This window comes from Musca autumnalis, unplaced genomic scaffold, assembly GCF_047663935.1.
Source record: "Musca autumnalis isolate F117 unplaced genomic scaffold, ASM4766393v1 scaffold_4, whole genome shotgun sequence".
NCBI lineage: Eukaryota > Metazoa > Arthropoda > Insecta > Diptera > Muscidae > Musca > Musca autumnalis.
The window spans coordinates 186,296,366-186,314,173 of record NW_027411977.1 but is presented as its reverse complement, the minus strand read 5'-3'; the positions used below and the strand labels follow the sequence as shown (position 1 = coordinate 186,314,173).

The 17,808-nt window shown below is 39.1% G+C and overlaps 1 protein-coding gene across 12 annotated transcripts in view; it reads right to left on the bottom strand.

The window, feature by feature from the left end:
• The window catches only part of LOC141402723 (uncharacterized), a 688,471-nt gene that overhangs the window by 153,590 nt on the left and 517,073 nt on the right, over window positions 1-17,808 (bottom strand). For all 12 annotated transcript variants that reach the window (XM_073984599.1, XM_073984586.1, XM_073984598.1 and 9 more), the window contains one exon: window positions 16,764-16,951. In XM_073984599.1, the coding sequence (XP_073840700.1) occupies window positions 16,764-16,951 (188 nt within the window). The remainder of the gene's footprint in view (window positions 1-16,763; window positions 16,952-17,808) is intronic.

Genomic DNA, 17,808 nt, shown 5'->3' with positions numbered 1-17,808 from the left:
TTGCATTGGTTCAAATGCTAATGAAAAGATCGGATCTTTCACGACTTCGTTTGAACCAATGCACAAGATGCCATCGCATGGAACACCTTCCTTCATATTTGGCTGGGTATGTAAGTTTGAACAACATTTTTTAAAAAGTTTGAGAGTTATCTTGCACAAGAGCCATTTTATTATGTGCCGGCAGAATTTTTTTAGAGTTTTTGGGCCATTATGTCAGGAAGTATGGACTTACTCCGCAAAAAATTGTGCAGTTGTAAAGGGGCCGCTAGAACAATCTACTGAAACAAGAATCAAAACGATGCGAGAGGAGCTATTAAACTTCACTTTTTCCCAATTTTGTGTGGGAGGTATCCGAAGGAATGGATCGATATAGTCCATATTCTAACCTGGTACATGACTGGATGAAATAATACGATGTGCAAAGTCTGTACCATATAGAAACTCCATGCGAGAGTTATCTTGCGCATTTGCCATTTTAATTGGTGTCGTCAGGGTTTCTTGCAGCTTTTAGGCCATTATATCAGGAAGTATGGACTTATTCCAGAAAAATGTGCAGTTGTAAAGGGGGCCGTTAGGACAACCTACTGAAAAATATTTCAAAACGATTGGAGAAGAGCTCCTAAATTTCACCAATTTTGAATTTTGTGTGGGATGAAATAATACGATGTGCAAAGATTGGACCAATTAAAAACTCTCTGCGAGAGTTATCTTGCGTATTTGCCATTTTAATTGGTGTCGTCAGGGTTTCTTGGAGCTTTAAGGCCATTATCTAAGTGAGTATGGACTTGCGAGCGAAATAAAAATGTACCGTCGTAATCTTGGCCGTTAGGACAACCTACTGAAAAATATTTCTAAACGATCAACGTCACGTTTTTCGAATTTTGTGTGCGAGGTTCCCAAAGGAGTAGACCGATATGGTCCATATTGGAATCCGATCTATATCTGAAAGGAATAATACGATGTGCAAAGTTTGGACCAAATCGATTACTCCCTTCAAGAGTTATCGTTATGGACTGATATGACCCATCTTCCAACTTAAAATATTACGAAAGACAAAATTTGGTTCGAATCGGTTGATCCGTTCGAAAGTTACCATTACTTCGTTGAGGCACATTTTTGGTCGTATCAATGTGTATATTAGTGTTATGACTTTTTTACAACCTCGCATTCCTGTATCATATTTTGATAAGGTTTTACCTAAGATTAGGTAAAATCTTTATTATATACAAAAAAACTCACGCACAAAGTCATTTGAAAATTTTTTCTTTATGAGTTTTTCGACAAACTTTTGAAGTCACTGTAAGCAGATAGATACATATATATGTAACTAAAAATAAGCTTCGGAGCCACACGGCATAACCAAAATGGCAAAACGTTTTGCTTCCCACTAAATTCACCATTTTATCATTACACATATATCATTTTATACCATATATAATTTTATTTCATATATCATATCAATTAAAAGTTTGGCAGTACATTTTTTAATATTTAAATGGAATAAAAGTTATTATAATAAATTTTTGAGTAAAAAATCTCATATCATATTATATTACAAAAAAAAAAAATCAAAGTGGTTCGTGCGTGACCTTTCTTAATACTTAAATAGAATAAACGTTATTTTAGTCATGAATAGGCAAAAGTTAATTCATTCCCGCTACAGGAAATAATTTTTGAGAAAAATTGCCAAAAATTGATAACCCTATTATATTTACTCCCTTTAGACAATAGGCTGATGGTATAAAAATGCACTTTCGTTGATCATACCCCACCACAAATTGAAATAATAACCAAAAGAGTAATTCAGCATAAATTTTGGAGAGTCTATAAGTTTCCTACTACAGTCGCAAAATGGCATAACCTATTGTTTTTCACGAATTTTCCTTAATTGTGAGGACCACAAAAGAATCCAAAGGGCTACATTTAATTGAAAAAAACCTTCAAAATGTCTCATTTTGTTCATATGGCTTTTGGTTAAACTTATAAGATTTTATACTTTTTTCCCTTTGAAATTTATATTGTAAACAAAAAATAACATATTTTCATACAAATATAACTTCGAAGTGGTTTGTGAGTGACCTTTTTCAATATTTTAATGGAATAAACTTTATTTTAGACATTAATAAGCAGACGCTCGTTCATTACTGCTGCAGGAAAAACGCTTTGATAAAAAAATAGAAAAGTCCTCACCCTAATCCGCATCACTACCACAATTATATCTCGTTGTCCTTCTCCCATATCATTAACTCCCAATCTTACTTTTACCGTAACATCTAATATCCCAATGATGACGATGATGCACTTAGACTTCCTGTTTTTTTAAGATTATCATCAGACCACAAATGTGCTAAAGAGAGAGAAAATTTGAATTTTTCTTAACCATTATTCATGCCAATTTTTGTCTCACCATAAAACAGGGAATTAAAAAAACTTTCGCTTGGTTATCCTTTACGTTATGGTATCTATTTTCTTATCCATTTTTCTCCATTCATTTTCAACTTTTCGTTGAATGTAAAACCTCTTACCATATTCTCAAACATAGTCATCATCGTCGTCAGCTTTATAAGCCAATAAAATTAAAAACCAATTTTCCCATATCGGTTAGTTGGTTTTTTTTTTTTTATTTTTTGTCTGTCGTTGATAAGAGGATTTTTGCGAATTTTTTCTTTGGGAAGTGTGCATGCATGTGAGATTTTGAATATTGGAAAATGAAATATGTGGCAATAACTTTGGTTAAATTTAGTATCTTCAGAAGGAGATGAAAATATCTTTTGAAGGATTTTGTTAACAATTTGAGAATTCAAAGAATTAAACATTAAATATTTTCCAAGAGTCATAATACTCCGCAAATTTAGATAAAGTCTGATTTGTAAAATAAATACTTATTTGGTTAGTTAATTAGGGAATTCTACGAAAAACTATTTTATTCCCTTTGCATAAAGTTGTATAGGGAAATGATGCCAGTAGTACCGGGGGCATAACCACAATTGAAACAGTGATGATTCGTTGTATTAGGCATCCATGAAATAGCTCCAAAAATTAAATTTCGAATGGGAATTTTCATTCTTTCTATAAAAAATTTGTTCATGATCCCTATATAAATCCTGTTTTTATTATCCCTCCCCCCAATCTTTCTGAATTACCATCATTTTTTATACGGACAAAAACTTTCCATATGATTGCGAACTAATCTTTGTAATTTTCCATCATTTCATGCATGCTCATCACCATCATCCTTCAAGTTATTGCAGAATAATAATTTAAAAATTTCTTTTGTCGCACATATAATTTCCTCCTCCACTTGGCATCACCCTCATGGGTCAGGTCATGATGAAAGGGAATAAAAAACTACAGAAGAAATACAGACACACACACACACACTTGCATGCAGAAAATTCTCCCGAAAGGAGGTCAAGAAAAATCTGATGAAATATTAAACGTTGCATGCTAGAGATGAAAGTGGCAAAAGAAAGAAGCAAATACAACACCAGTAGTGGTGGTAAGTATCATCATCATCGCTGGGTAGAAGAGCATGAGCAACGGCAGCATCACCAGCCGGAAAAGAAAAACTTTGTTCATAACGAGTATAAAATGAAAACAAGAAGGCGGAAAAAAAGTGAAAATTATTTCAACATCATATATGATGCAAGAAGAGCCAAAGCTCAACCAAGCACGCATTAAGAGAACACATGCCAGTCAGCAGCTAACCAAGCAACCAAACATTGACAAGCCTCCCCACACACAAGTGTAGACTATATGGACTATGACATCTTTTCCACCACTGGTGCAAGTGCGAGTCAACAACACCAGGGAAATGTTGCGAAAAAATACGCCATGGCACCACCACCACTACAAGTGGGCATGAAAATGCCGTAAAAGAAATTTACGCTTCATAATGAAAATGAAGTCAACTTTAACACTTCAGTGCTATGAAGATGGCAAGAAGATGAGGGAGAAGAAAACACGAGAGGACGGCAGCAGTATTATAACCATTTTGCACTAACCACTTTCCAGGATGCGTCGCAACATTAAATAAGGACAATGATATGCACCACAACCGACCGACCAATACAAATATTGTTGCGCAACGCACAAAAGTGTAATATATATAAATGTCATTAGGGCGAAAAAATAACTGAATGTCTGGATGGTTGACAGTTGAACAGGGAAAGTATAAAATAAATAAAACAAAAAGAACATGAAGATGAAAAAAAAACAGTAAAATACGTGTGAAACAACATCAATTGCCCTGCACCACAGCCGCTACATGCGTAAATCAACATTGGCACTTGCTGCCGTTACTGCTGCTTGTAATTTGTCATCGTGGTGACCGCAACATCGAATGTTGGCTCCTGAATAACAAATAATACAATTATGTTCAAGCACTTCTTCTGAATTCAAGGCACTCATGGACCACCGTACCACATAATTATTGTATGTCTGTCGTCGTCTTTCGAATGTTAATTATTTTTTCCTGTGTCAATTCAAAGTATTTGAATTCAGTAATTTATGTTTAAAAATCATGAAAGTTAACAAGTAAGAACGGCGTTAAGTTCGGCCGGGCCCTCCACCACAAGTTGCATTAAAGTAAAATGGAATAATTAGTTTCCTTTCGTGTATGAAGAAGACTTAATACTAAATTTCAGCAATTTCGGTAAAACAGTGTGAGGCATCATTCTATGGGGGTTATTTCAAAACGTCGATCTATACCGACAAATTTCTGGCGGAAAGTTTTTAGACTCAAAGAAGACTAAATACCAAATTTCCTATATTTCGGTAAGAGAATGTGGCTAAAGCTTAAAAAATACCGAAAATCAAGAAGTACGCTTCTATGGGGATATAGGAAGACGTGGACCTATACTGATAATACTCTTCTGGAATATTTTATAACTCTTGGAAAACGAAATAACGAATTTCAGCCATTTCGGTTGGATATTGACGTCACAATCATCAGTATTACGAAAATCGGGAGGTACCGTTCTATGGGAGCTATATCGAAACGTGGACCTATACAGACGAATTTTAGTCAGAAATGGGGCAATACGAAAGCGTGGACCTGTACAGACATATTTCTGGCGAACAGTTTTATATCACATTAAAGACTAAATACCAAATTTCAGCCATTTTGGTGGAATATTGAAGACACAACCTTCAAAATACGAAAAATCGGGAGGTACCTTTCCATGGGGCTATATGGAAAGCTACCTCCCGATTTTTCTTATTTAAAGAGGAAGTTTGAATTTCAGCCATTTCGGTGGTATATTGAGGCCACAACGTTCAAAATACCGAAAATCGGGAGGTACCGTTCTATAGGGGCTATATGAAGGCATGGACCGATACCGACAAATTTAAGGGGGAAGTTTGAGTACCCTTAACAAAGTCTAAGTACCAAATTTCAGCCATTTCGGTAGGATAATGAAGCTAAAACCTTAAAAATACCAAAATCGGGAGGTACCGTTTTATGAGGGCTATATCAAAACGTGGACCGATATATCCCATTTTCAATACCAACCATCCTGCAAGTAATGAAAACTTCTGTACCAAATTTTGACTCTCTATCTTTACAATTGCGAGCTGTATCTTGATTTCAACAGACAGACGGACGGACTGACGGACTGACGGACGGACGGACTGACGGACGGACTGACGGACGGACTGACGGACGGACGGACATATTTCTATGTGTTACACACGGAATGAAAATTTTAATTATACCCTCCATATAGTGGAGGGTATAAAAAGGCTGTGTATAAAGCTACTTTAAAGGGTTTTAGTTGATTGTATATGCAATATTGAAACAAAGTATATAAATTCAATAGCGAGAGATCACAATATTTTAGATACCAGTTTGAAATTTCTAGTCCTCATACAAAAGTTCCGGCCCGTATTTTGTAGTTCTTAACCAAATTCTCCCACAGAACTAAAAAATCTTTCAAATATTACCCATACAAGTTTACGTTTAGGTGCATCACAGCATTTTCAACCACATTCAGAAAATTCCATTAAAAACAAGTAAAAAAGTATCAGCCTCAGCTGATGTGAATTGAAACTTTCATCTAAAGATAGATCGAATGTATTAGGTTTTTTTTTAGAATTTTGTGGTCCTTTTTGGACATTCGAACTTGCCGACAAAAATGTGGATTATGATTGAAGTTCAAAAATGTTGCGGAGGAGTTACTTGAACGAATGTACCGACATAGTCCATTATGGAAGTGGATCTTTTTTTGGGAGTCATATCCTTTCGGTAGATATCGCGCCCACTAGTCATTTCAGTGGGTTATCGCACAACTTTTCGAGCTGTATGCCAGGAAGCATGGACTTTTCCACGGAAAACATAACATCGCTGTAAATAGGACCACACCGAACAGAATTGGTATACATTTCCAAAGGATCTTCGAACAGACCCTAAACTGCACTTAGACACAACAACTAAAAAATCTTTCAAATGAATATTACCCATACAAGTTTACGTTTAGGTGCATCACAGCATTTCAACCACATTCAGAAAATTACATAAAAAACAAGTAAAAAAGTATCAGCCGACAGAGATATACCCTCAGCTGATGTGAATTGAAACTTTCATCTAAAGATAGATCGAATGTATTAGGTTTTTTTTTAGAATTTTGTGGTCCTTTTTGGACATCCGAACTTGCCGACAAAAATGTGGATAATGATTGAAGTTCAAAAATGTTGCGGAGAAGTTACTTGAAGGAATGGACTGACATAGTCCATTATTGAAGTGGATCTTTTTTTGGGAGTCGTATCTTCTCGATAGATATCGCGCCCACTAGTCATTTCAGTGGGTTATCGCACAACTTTTCGAGCTGTATGCCAGGAAGCATGGACTTTTCAACGGAAAACATAACATCGCTGTAAATAGGACCACACCGAACAGAATCGGTATACATTTCCAAAGGATCTTCGAACAGACTCTAAACTGCACTTAGACACAAATTTTGAACTTTTGTGGGGGAAGTACCATAAGGAGAAGATCGATATCGGCCATTTTGGAAGTTTAACTAAATTTGGACAAAATATTTGGTGATCTAAAGTTTGGAACAAATTGCTTGCCCCGTTCAAGAGATATCGTGAATACCATTTTAGTGACATTTTTAAATATTGGCTGGGAGTACCGGAAGTCGTTGCCCATCTTCGAACTGAAATTTAATTTGGATAAAATATGACGAAGGCGAAAACTTGGACCAAATCGGTTGATCAGTCTGAGAGTTTTAATGCTGTCCACCGACTGCATATGGTGTCATAGGGGGTCTTAAACCTTTCGGGCTGTTTTCTCAAGAAGTATGGACTTGCCCCTGAAAAAACTTTTACCGTTGTAATTAAGGCAAGTTGCTTCAACAAAAATCCAAGTTATTCAAGAGCAGGTCTTAAAGTGAACTTATCCGTAATTTTGTGTGATAGGTACCCGAAGGAGTGGACAAATATAGTCCATATTCGAACCTGATATATGCCTAGTAGATATATTAGGATGTGTAAAGTAATGACCAAATCGATCACTCCCTTTAAGAGTTATCGTGCGAACAATTTTTCCGAACATTTTTGAAGTATTGTGGGGAGGTACCTGAAGGAATGGACCGATATGGCTTATCTTCGAAATTAAACTATGTTTGGATAAAATATTATGCAGGCAAAATTTTGGACTAAATCTGATGATCCGTTCGAGAGTTATCTTGCACTCCAACCACTACACACGGTATCATAGGTTTTTTTTTGCATCTTTCAGGCTATTATCTCAGGAAGTATGGACTTGCCCTTGATTAAACTGAGTCTGGTAGAAATTTCACGATGTACAAATTATGGACCAAATTGGTTACTTCCTTCAAGAGTTATCGTGCACACAAAAATTTTCGAACATTTCAAACTTTTGTGGGGCAGGTACCGGAAGGAGTGGACGAAAAAATGGATGACGTAGGGGATGGAAGATACCAAGGTCCTGACCGGCTTTAACATGGCAAAACCCAGGAGCCCTGGGGAGCTGCCTTTAACACCCATTAAAGGTAGTGAGCTAACATGTGCCGCGCGTTCACCCATAAGAACGTTAAAAACTTGGGCTTGGGCGTCTTCTAGAAAAAGCAGCCTACTATGAAAATACGAAAGAAAAGAAAAACAAACCAATCTAAAGTTGACGAACCCCGCAAACGTTTTAAGGATCATAATCTGCGAATCTGCACCTGGAATGTTCGCACTCTTTATAAAGAAGTTGCAGTTTACGCATTGGCAGATCTACTTGAAAAGTACAAGGCCGACATTACTGCCATACAGGAAAGGAAATACGATGGATTGGGAAAAGCGTCACAACAACAACTAAAGGTGACGCACTGTATTATAGCTGCCATGACACAAAGCATAAGTTTGGCTGCGGATTTGTAGTTAGTTGAAAGTTAAAACATCTGGCCTCCAGCTTCACTCCAGTGAATGAAAGACTTGCTACAATACGGATAAAAGCAAAATTCAACATTACATTTATCTGCGCCCATGCTCCCACTGAAGACAAGGACGAACAAACCAAAGATATATTTTACGAGCGCTTAGAAGAAACTTATGACCGTTGCCCTGTCCATGACATTAAAATTATTCTAGGAGATTTTAATGCCAAAATTGGAAAGGAGAATATCTTTGGCCCAACAGTCGGGAAATTCAGTCTCCACAGTGAAACATCTGACAATGGCATGAGGCTGATAGACTTTGCAGCTGCAAAAAACATGGTAATTAGCAGTACCAGATTTAAGCATCTAGATATTCATAAGGGCACCTGGTTGTCTCCAGATCAAAGAACAAATAATCCAATTGACCATATTGTGATAGATGGAAGACATTCATCGAGCGTATTGGATGTACGATCGTTCCGAGGCGCAAACATTGATTCACACCACTACCTTGTTGCAGCAAAGGTACGTACCCGTCTAAACGTTAGAAATAAAGCACGAACAGATACAACACGGAAGTTAGGCATCGGTAAGCTACAAACACAACAGATAGCCACAGCATATTCCACTCAACAAGCCCAATTGCTTAATGAAAGCACTCCTCGTCCCTATAACATATCAGCACAATGGGAATATATTGCCACTCCATTTAAACAGCCGCAAAATCCATACTTGGATACCAGAGACCTCCACCAAGGAATCCATGGAATGACCAAAAGTGTCGTGCTGCTACCGAAGAGAAAAATGCGGCATATAGGGCTACTCTACAATTAGTAGCAACGCGTAGCGCACGAGAGATATCGGGAGTAAAGGAGAGAGGAGAAACGTCTTTTCCACAGGAAAGAGAGAGAAATGGAAGGCGGGAGTGTGAAAAAAATCGAGATGTACAGGAGCTATAATGAAGTCCGAAAGTTCTACCAAAGTGTAAAACATCAAACTGATGGCTTTGGTACAGGCGCATCCTCCTGTGGGGACTAGCAAGGTACAGATACAGATAGCGTGCTCAGGTTATTGAAAGAACACTTTTCCAAACTGTTGATATCCGATAGTAGCGATGACGACGAAGATACCAACGATCCAATCCCAGAAGATGAACAGCCGAGCTGTTCAAGACCGGAGCCGACACGCTGATAAGGTGTATGCATCAGCTAGTTAGCACCATCTGGCAGGAAGAACGCGTACCCGACGATTCGAACGTGAGCATCCTATGTCCAGTCCACAAGAAGGGAGATAAGACTGTGTGCCCTATTGCATATAAGATATTATCTGGCATATTCTGTGAGAGACTAAACCCTATGGTCAATGAAATTATTGGACCCTATCAGTGCGGCTTTAGACCGGGCAAATCCACCATTGACCAGATATTTACCTTGAGACAAATCCTGGAAAAGACCCAAGAAATGACACCTTCCATTTTTTCGTCGATTATAAAGCAGCCTTCGACAGCCCTATACGTTCAAATGTGTTCCAAGCCATGTCCGAAAGAACCTCTCCGAAGAGTTAATTACCAAAAGAGGTTTCAGACAAGATACGGCCTGTCGTGTGATCTATTCAACATCCTTCTGGAGAATGTAATACGAGACGCGAAGGTCAAAAGAAGTGGAACAATATACACGAACAGCCATACGTTACTTGCTTAGGCCGACGACATTGACATCATGGGTCGATCGGTAAAGGAAGTAACTGACACATTTGCAAAATTCGAAAGGGAATCTGCTAAAGTGGGTCTGGTGGTAAACGGCGAGAAGACCACGTTGATGGTGTCTACGCGCAATGCGTCCATAGAGATCGGGCCAACTATTGACGCTTGTTCCTATAATTTTGAGGTAGTAAAGGACTTCGTCCACATCGGCACCGCCGTAAACACAAACAACAACATCAGCTGTGAAATACGAAGAAGAATAGTGTTGACCAACAGATGCTACTTCGGTCTGAGTAAGCAGTTTAGGAATAAAGACACATCTCGTCAAACAAAAACAACGCTTTACAATACACTGATACTACCCGTGCTGATGTATGGTACCGAGGCCTGGGCACTTGCGCAAGCAGACAATGTAGTGCTTTGCTTTCCTGCGTTGGCGGTGAATATCGACGTCGTATGAACCACGAGCTGTATCTGCTATACAACGACATCAGTATAGATAAACGTATCGAGATGCAACGATTGCGTTGGCTTGGCCTTATCATAAGAATGAGCGATGAAGAACCCGCTAAAAAGGCGTATAAATTTCTGCCACATGGCGGTGTACGAAAAGTTGGCAGGCCTAAGCTTAGATGGAGCAAACAAGTGGATGAAGAGATGAAAAGGCCCGGTATTTCAGAAAGCGAAGCAGTAAACGAGATAATTGGAGATCTTTACTTAGTTCGGCTTATAGAACAAATGTTCTGTAATAGGCCAGCTAAGTTAGTACAAACGAAATAATAAACTTAGTATACCCTTCATGCTATGGTTGAGGGTAGAAAAATGAATTTTTGGCAAAATTCAACATTTGCAGTTTGCAGGGTGTAGCAAACCACCTATCAAAGACACGAGTACAGAAGGGGTTCATCGGCTGGGCAAACATGCGAGTCCTTTAGTTAACAGTTCATTGAAGGCTTTTTTGCCACCGCACAGTGGATCCACCCATTGGCCAAAAATAAAAAAATTAATGTCAAAATTTTGGTACAACATCTGGCAACTCTGACAGCTATGACATGGACCTTTTTAAAAATATATTAGTTTTTGTTTAATTCGAACGCGATCTTCTTAAGAATAGCTTCAAAAGTCAGAACATTTGACTAATATTTTTTGTTGTGAGTCTACCTATATTTTAAGTGCAAGTAAATATATTCAAAATATCGCGAAACTAATACGTATAGCAAACTATTATAGTAGATTTTGAAGGAGGAGGTAATAGCTTAATTTTCATTAAAAATAGTGTGTTAGCGTTTTGTGGAATCCTAGTTAGCTGCTTATTTTGTTTTGCCAATTCGATCATATACTTCAATTTGACCTAAGATTTTAGTCATGATGCCCACCAGTGCCCACCTCGGGAATAATTTTCCAAAGTAGGTCATGGGTTTAAGATTATTCAGTATTAAAATCAGCTGTCATCTAGTGCCAGACTATAAATGGTGGGTCGCTAACTAAAGCTGCTCTAGGGTTTCTATAGATATATTAGCGTATAACTCTGTTATCTGACCACGTACATTAACATACTTGGCATCAGTGGCAAGATGAAGAAATCTTCTTCCAAAGATGTCTTACGTTGGCGGTACGTGCCTTCCAGGAAGAGCGCTATATGATCTATATTAAATATTTTACCTATTTAGACAAAAATGTTGATTTTTTTAATCCGCTAAATTGGTTGGATTTTATGTTGTTTTAGAGATTGTTTTGTTTCCTTAAGCCTATTTTTGCATCATTAGATAATCGGGGCCTTTGTTCATGTCATTTTGTATTAACAGCATAAAACAATTCTTACCGTATATCCCCTCCAGAGGGGAAAGCGGGGAGAATGTTACGCTCGTGGTTTCTTAAAACACTCTTCGCAGCAGCACAAAGCTGCAACCGGCGCATTGGCTTGATTTTTGCACTCTAAATATTTTTGGCCACTTTCTCCATACAAGTGGATCCACTGTGCACCGTTGAAATATTTTGATGTTGTCTAGCCTGGGAATTGAAATCCGGGCATTCAGCGTTTAAGCCGGGCATTCCAACCTGCACTACAATACGTTGGTATCTGAAATTAAATTCCAGAAACCTCGCACTAAATTCTGAATCCTCTCACTACCACAATAAATGTTGATATATAACATTACGTTCGGGTAACCAGCGTTGGATTTGGAAAATTACATTCTTTCGGAAAAAATATATTAAAGCTATTTATTCTGTTACTTTTACAAGCTAAATGAGTGTAAAATTCTGTAGGCGAACCAGATTAAAGCCTTTCTTTTCAGCAACGTTCGATTAAGACCACTTGGCTATTTTTCAGCGATGTGCTATAGACCACACGAAGTTAATAACGCTAAAATTTGCAGATCAGCAATTTTGAATTAATGCTGTTGTAAACACCTATATCATTGCATTAACCACAAACACCCAACAACCTCAATAAATCTCTCTCTCTCTCTCCACTCCCTAAATGCCCATTAAATCTTTAATTTATTATTGTCTACCCGCTTGCCAGTGTTTTGTTGTTCATTCATCGTTTAACATAAAAAATTACATCATTTAAAGTTTGATATACAAATGTACAAGAGGAATTTTTACCATAGTTAGTAATATGTAACTATAGCAGCACTAGTCGCATCTAGTACTGACACTAGTAACAGTTGATGTTTTGTTGTGTGTTGTTGCTTTGCTGTCCAGACGACAGCCAACTGTCCGTGTGCCATAAAGTTACCGGGGAAAATAGCTAGGAAATTTCTAAAATGAATAGCTTACTGACTATAGATGACTAAAAACTGCAATGATTGTTTCTTTTTGTTGTAGTTTTTGTTGCTGTTTTGACTCTTGGCACTTGTGTGTTGGTGAAAGTCAATGACTGTGTGCTATAGTGCGGAATTTCTTTGTGTCCGTACGCTAAATGCATGTCCTGTCTACTATATCCGCACTTGTAAACTATGCATGTGTATGCAATGCAAGCATCCATCTATTGTCCCTTAGTATTGGTGGGTAGGGTAAGGTGGCATGAAAAGCTGTAGAAAACTTTTGCCGCCGCAAAAAAGAACATTACGCATTGTCTACTTTTATAGTTTTGTATGCATTACGAATGTATAATTCATTTCTAAGTATGGAAAAAAGAGAAACATCAACAACAACAACTGCACAATCGCCATCTAAATAGGAAATATATATGTGTATATAAACAAATGAATGGATGGACAAACGCAGTCGTAATTACGTACATATATTAGGTATGAGTCGTTGCATTCAACGTCAGGTATGAACTTGAACTTCAAAACCATCATCGAACAGCCTTATGCTGGATATAATCAAACATATTCGATCAATTTTGAGGGATGTACCAGAAGATAAGGTAAGGGTAAAAATTTCGGCCAAATCGGACATTAAATTCGAACAATCCCGCGACGGCCGGTTCTTACACCGGATTGACTCGGAGGAATCTTCGACCAGGGGCCGTCACCTCAACAATTATGTGTTTGTGTTCGTGTATTTCTTTCACCATGGGAGCGGCAATTTATCCCGGAAAGCCTGCTCCGAGCTCTTCTGGTCCGTGCCGGGATAGAAATGAACCCCCGGCCAGTATGGATCACCAAATGCATCTTCTACGTCGTCGTCTGACTCTTCGTCGTCGTCGGAATACGAGACGCCCCCGCAGTCTCCCCAACAACAATAACAACAGATGCAGCATCTAACACCACATGTTGTTGTTCAACGGCCCGGAAATGCATCATTCCTGCAATTCAATTGCAACGGTCTCCGCAATAAGATCAGTGAAATTGTGGACTTTATGAGTCGGAAAAACATCATGGTCGCTGCGATCCAAGAAACAAAGCTCACCGCCACCTGTAGCTTACGTTTGATGGTTACAATGTTTTGCGGAAGGATCGCACAAGAAGCGGAGGAGGAGGACTCGCCTTCCTAATACACCAGTCTATTCAGTACAGACCTATCTCGCTTGAGCTTGACTCTAGTGACCCATACGAGTACTTGGAGTGTATGGGGGTAGCAGTAAATTGTGGTACTGCTGAGGTAGAGCTGCTTAATGTGTACATACCGCCGATGAGTAGCTGTGATCCGCGTTATATGCCCAATATTAGTTTGCTTTTAGAGTGCGATAACCGTGTGGTGCTAGGGGACTTCAATGCTCATCATGAGCTTTGGCATTCCATCGTAGGTAATGACGAGAGGGGTACAGCGCTGGCAGAGCAAATCGATAGCTCCACGTTTTGCGCGGTGAATGAATACGCTCCTACGAGGGTTAGAGGAAACTGCCACAGCTCACCAGATATCACCATTGTAGCACCATGTCTGATAAATGACGTGTCCTGGCAATCCGTCATTTCCCTTAGTTCGGACCACCTCCCTGTCATCGTCTCCGTAAACAGACCACCCGACTTCATATCCTCTGAACGCCGTACTTTCCTGAACCATGGGAAAGCTGATTGGCAAGGTTTCAGAGAATTTACCAATCGCCGCTTCAGACAATTGCTTAACCCCTCAGATCCTCGGGTAGCTGAGAGAACTTTCCGAGACATCATCACTAAAGCAGCCGCTCGCTACATACCTGCTGGTCGAATACCTGAAATAAGACCAAATTTCCCAGCAGAAGCGACGGACTGGCATATGAACGTGATGAGCTTCGTCGTACGAACCCCGAAGACCCAAGAGTTAGAGAACTTACTCTTGAATTCAACAGGCTAGTACGCGAACATAAGCGGAAAAAGTGGCTAGACCATCTGAAGCAATGCAACACTGGTGCAGGAATAAGTAAATTGTGGGCAACGGTTAAATCACTCTTGAGTCCGGAAAAGAAAGATGACAGAACGGCTGTTACTTTCAACTGACCCAAAGAGGTGCAGGTGTTATTTTAATCTGCAGTTCATAGAGCACCCATAGAGTGATAGGGCGAAGAGAAGTGTGCTACGCCGTATAAGAAGAGCTCTTCCAGCCGAGAAGGTACCACCACAATCTACGAGCAGTAGCAAAGTTTTCCAGTTGCCTTACATCAACATGGATTTCGGAAAATGCATAGCATTTGACGCCATATCCACACATATCAGTAGAGGACTGAACCAGAAAAGGCCGTGCGAGCGAACAGTCATGGTGGTTCTTGACCTAAGCTGGAGGATATAGAGAAAACTAATCTCCAGCCATGTTTGAAACGTTGGGTAATCAACTATATGTGTGGACGCCAGTCGTTTGTAGAATTCAGAAACAAGAAGTCCAAAGTCAGAAACAAGAAACAGGGAGTTCCCCAAGGAGGGGTGACATCTCCGGAACTGTTTAACCTCTACCTTTTTGAAATTCCACACCCTCCAGACGGCATAGAGATCGCGATGTATGCGGATGATTGTACGATCTTGGCGTCGGGTCCTATCGTCGATGACATATGTGATAGGTTAAATGTCTACATAGCTGACCTAGTGCAGCTCTTCCATCTGAGGAATATTTAATGGAAAGGCTCCCCCACCCAGGCACGTCAGGAGAGACCTTCATGATCTAGAGCGAGAGATCCAAAGGTATAAAAGAGAGCCGCTAGATCAACGAGCCTATCCGGCATGCTTGAATCGCATTCACACCAACATGGTTGCGCAAGCAGTGCGAAGATACAGTGTGAATGCCGTACTTGGAGTCCATCCCCCTGCCGTCGCATCAGAAGAACGCCAGCTGCCAAGGCAAACACGAGTGGTTTTAGCTCAGTTAAGATCCGGAGGATGAAGCCGCCTCAATTCGTATTGGGCCAGAATTACCCAACATATGCCCAGCATGTGGATTGGGACCACACGATACTCTGCATTTGTTTAGTTGCCAGCTAACCTCACTCAACTGTCTCCTCATTTTTTATGGACGCAACCAGTCCAGGTTGCAGAATTCTTGAGTCTGGATACAGAGGAACTTGATAATTGAAATATTACACGAACGAACATACATGCGTTGCTACAACAACAACAACAACTAAATTCGTAAGTTATCGTGCTCAGTAGACATTTCAGTTGATATCTGCATGGCTTTTTAGAGGTGTTCGCCATTATTACAGGAAGCATAGACTTGTCCCTTAAAAATTGTACAGTCGCACAGACCGCTTGGGCAACCTGCTGCAAAACTTTTCTAAACGATCCGAAACATGTTTTAAAGCTGCCCGGGCACCCATGTTATGGACTCCTAATCGGTTTAATTGATTTCCACATCGGGGACCTTCTTTATTAAATCTCATTGTTTCCACAACATTCTCTAGCACATTTACTACTGATTAGCCCATATATTTCCTCGGGTAAACCGCTAGTAAATGCGTCAGGATGTGAGCATCAACACAATGAAAAACGGCATTCATATCGGTTAACCACTGCATCTATACCATATATCTAAAGCATCAACATACTCACACAAACATGCACATCGTCGACACATAAAACCCATTTACATTCATATCCTCGTATAGCCTTTACGACGTATAGGTCTTTAACCCATATTTCCCGCTATACCCCGACTTCGACCACACACACACACCCAAATGCATACGTATTCCCATGAACTGCCATACAGATATGCAGATAGTATGTCGGTTTTTGTTTTGTTTTTGTTATTGTTTGTATCTATGTTATTTATCTTTTGTGCCAAAAGGACCAAGACCAACCAACCAAGTTACTTACCCGACCCAGAGTATTGTTATCGTGAATGGCCTGCTGCAGCATTTGTAGATTGTAGCTGGTGAATGATAACCAAATTAGGTCGCCAGGATAACCATGAAAATGGTATGTGCATGTTGTGTTTGGCGGAAGTGTATGACGCGGGCTAACTATGCGTCCCATCCTTCCGCGTCGTGAGAATAAAACATCGTCTGTAAAAAAGAAGGAGAAGAAGAAAATGAACGAGAAATTGAAATAAAATGGAAATTTATAGGAACCAATCGGGGTTGTATTTTTAAATAAAAACAAAAAATACATATATTTTTGAGAAATGTGACAACAAATTTAAATATTTTAAGCGTTTGACTTATGGCATGAATAATCGAGGGGTTTTCAAAAAATATTTGCAAAACATACTCGTAATTGATTTTTAGTAATAATTCTTAAGTTAAGCTGAGATTAATAATTTGAGAGGATATTGCAATATTTATACTCGACGATGACGTCGGGCTAAGTTAAACCTTAATTCCGTAACAATATTGCCCAGAAGATGCAATTTAAAGAAATTGGGAATTTCTGGAAACACAAAAATAACAAGAGAGATCGGCGTTAAGTTCAGCCAGGCCGAACTTCTTATACCATCCACCACGGGTTGTATTGAAGTAAAATGGAACAATGAACAATGAAGGAGACAATATACCAAATTTCAGCAAGTTCGGTAAAACAATGTGGCTAACCTACAAAATACCGGAATTCGGGAGGCACCGTTCCATGGGGGCTATATCAAAACATCGATCTATACCTACAAATTTCTGGCGGAAAGTTTTTAGACAAAGTTTTTAGACAAATTTCCGATATTTCGATAAAACCCTCAAAATACCGAAAATCTTGTGGGTGATATGGGTTCCTATACTGACAATTCTTTTCTGGAATATTTTATAACGCCATTAAAGACTAAATAAGAAATTTTAATCTTTCGGTGGGATATTGACGTCACAACCTTCAGAATTACGAAAATCGGAAGGTACCGTTCTATAGCCCTCATAGGGTGGAAAGGTGGATCTATACC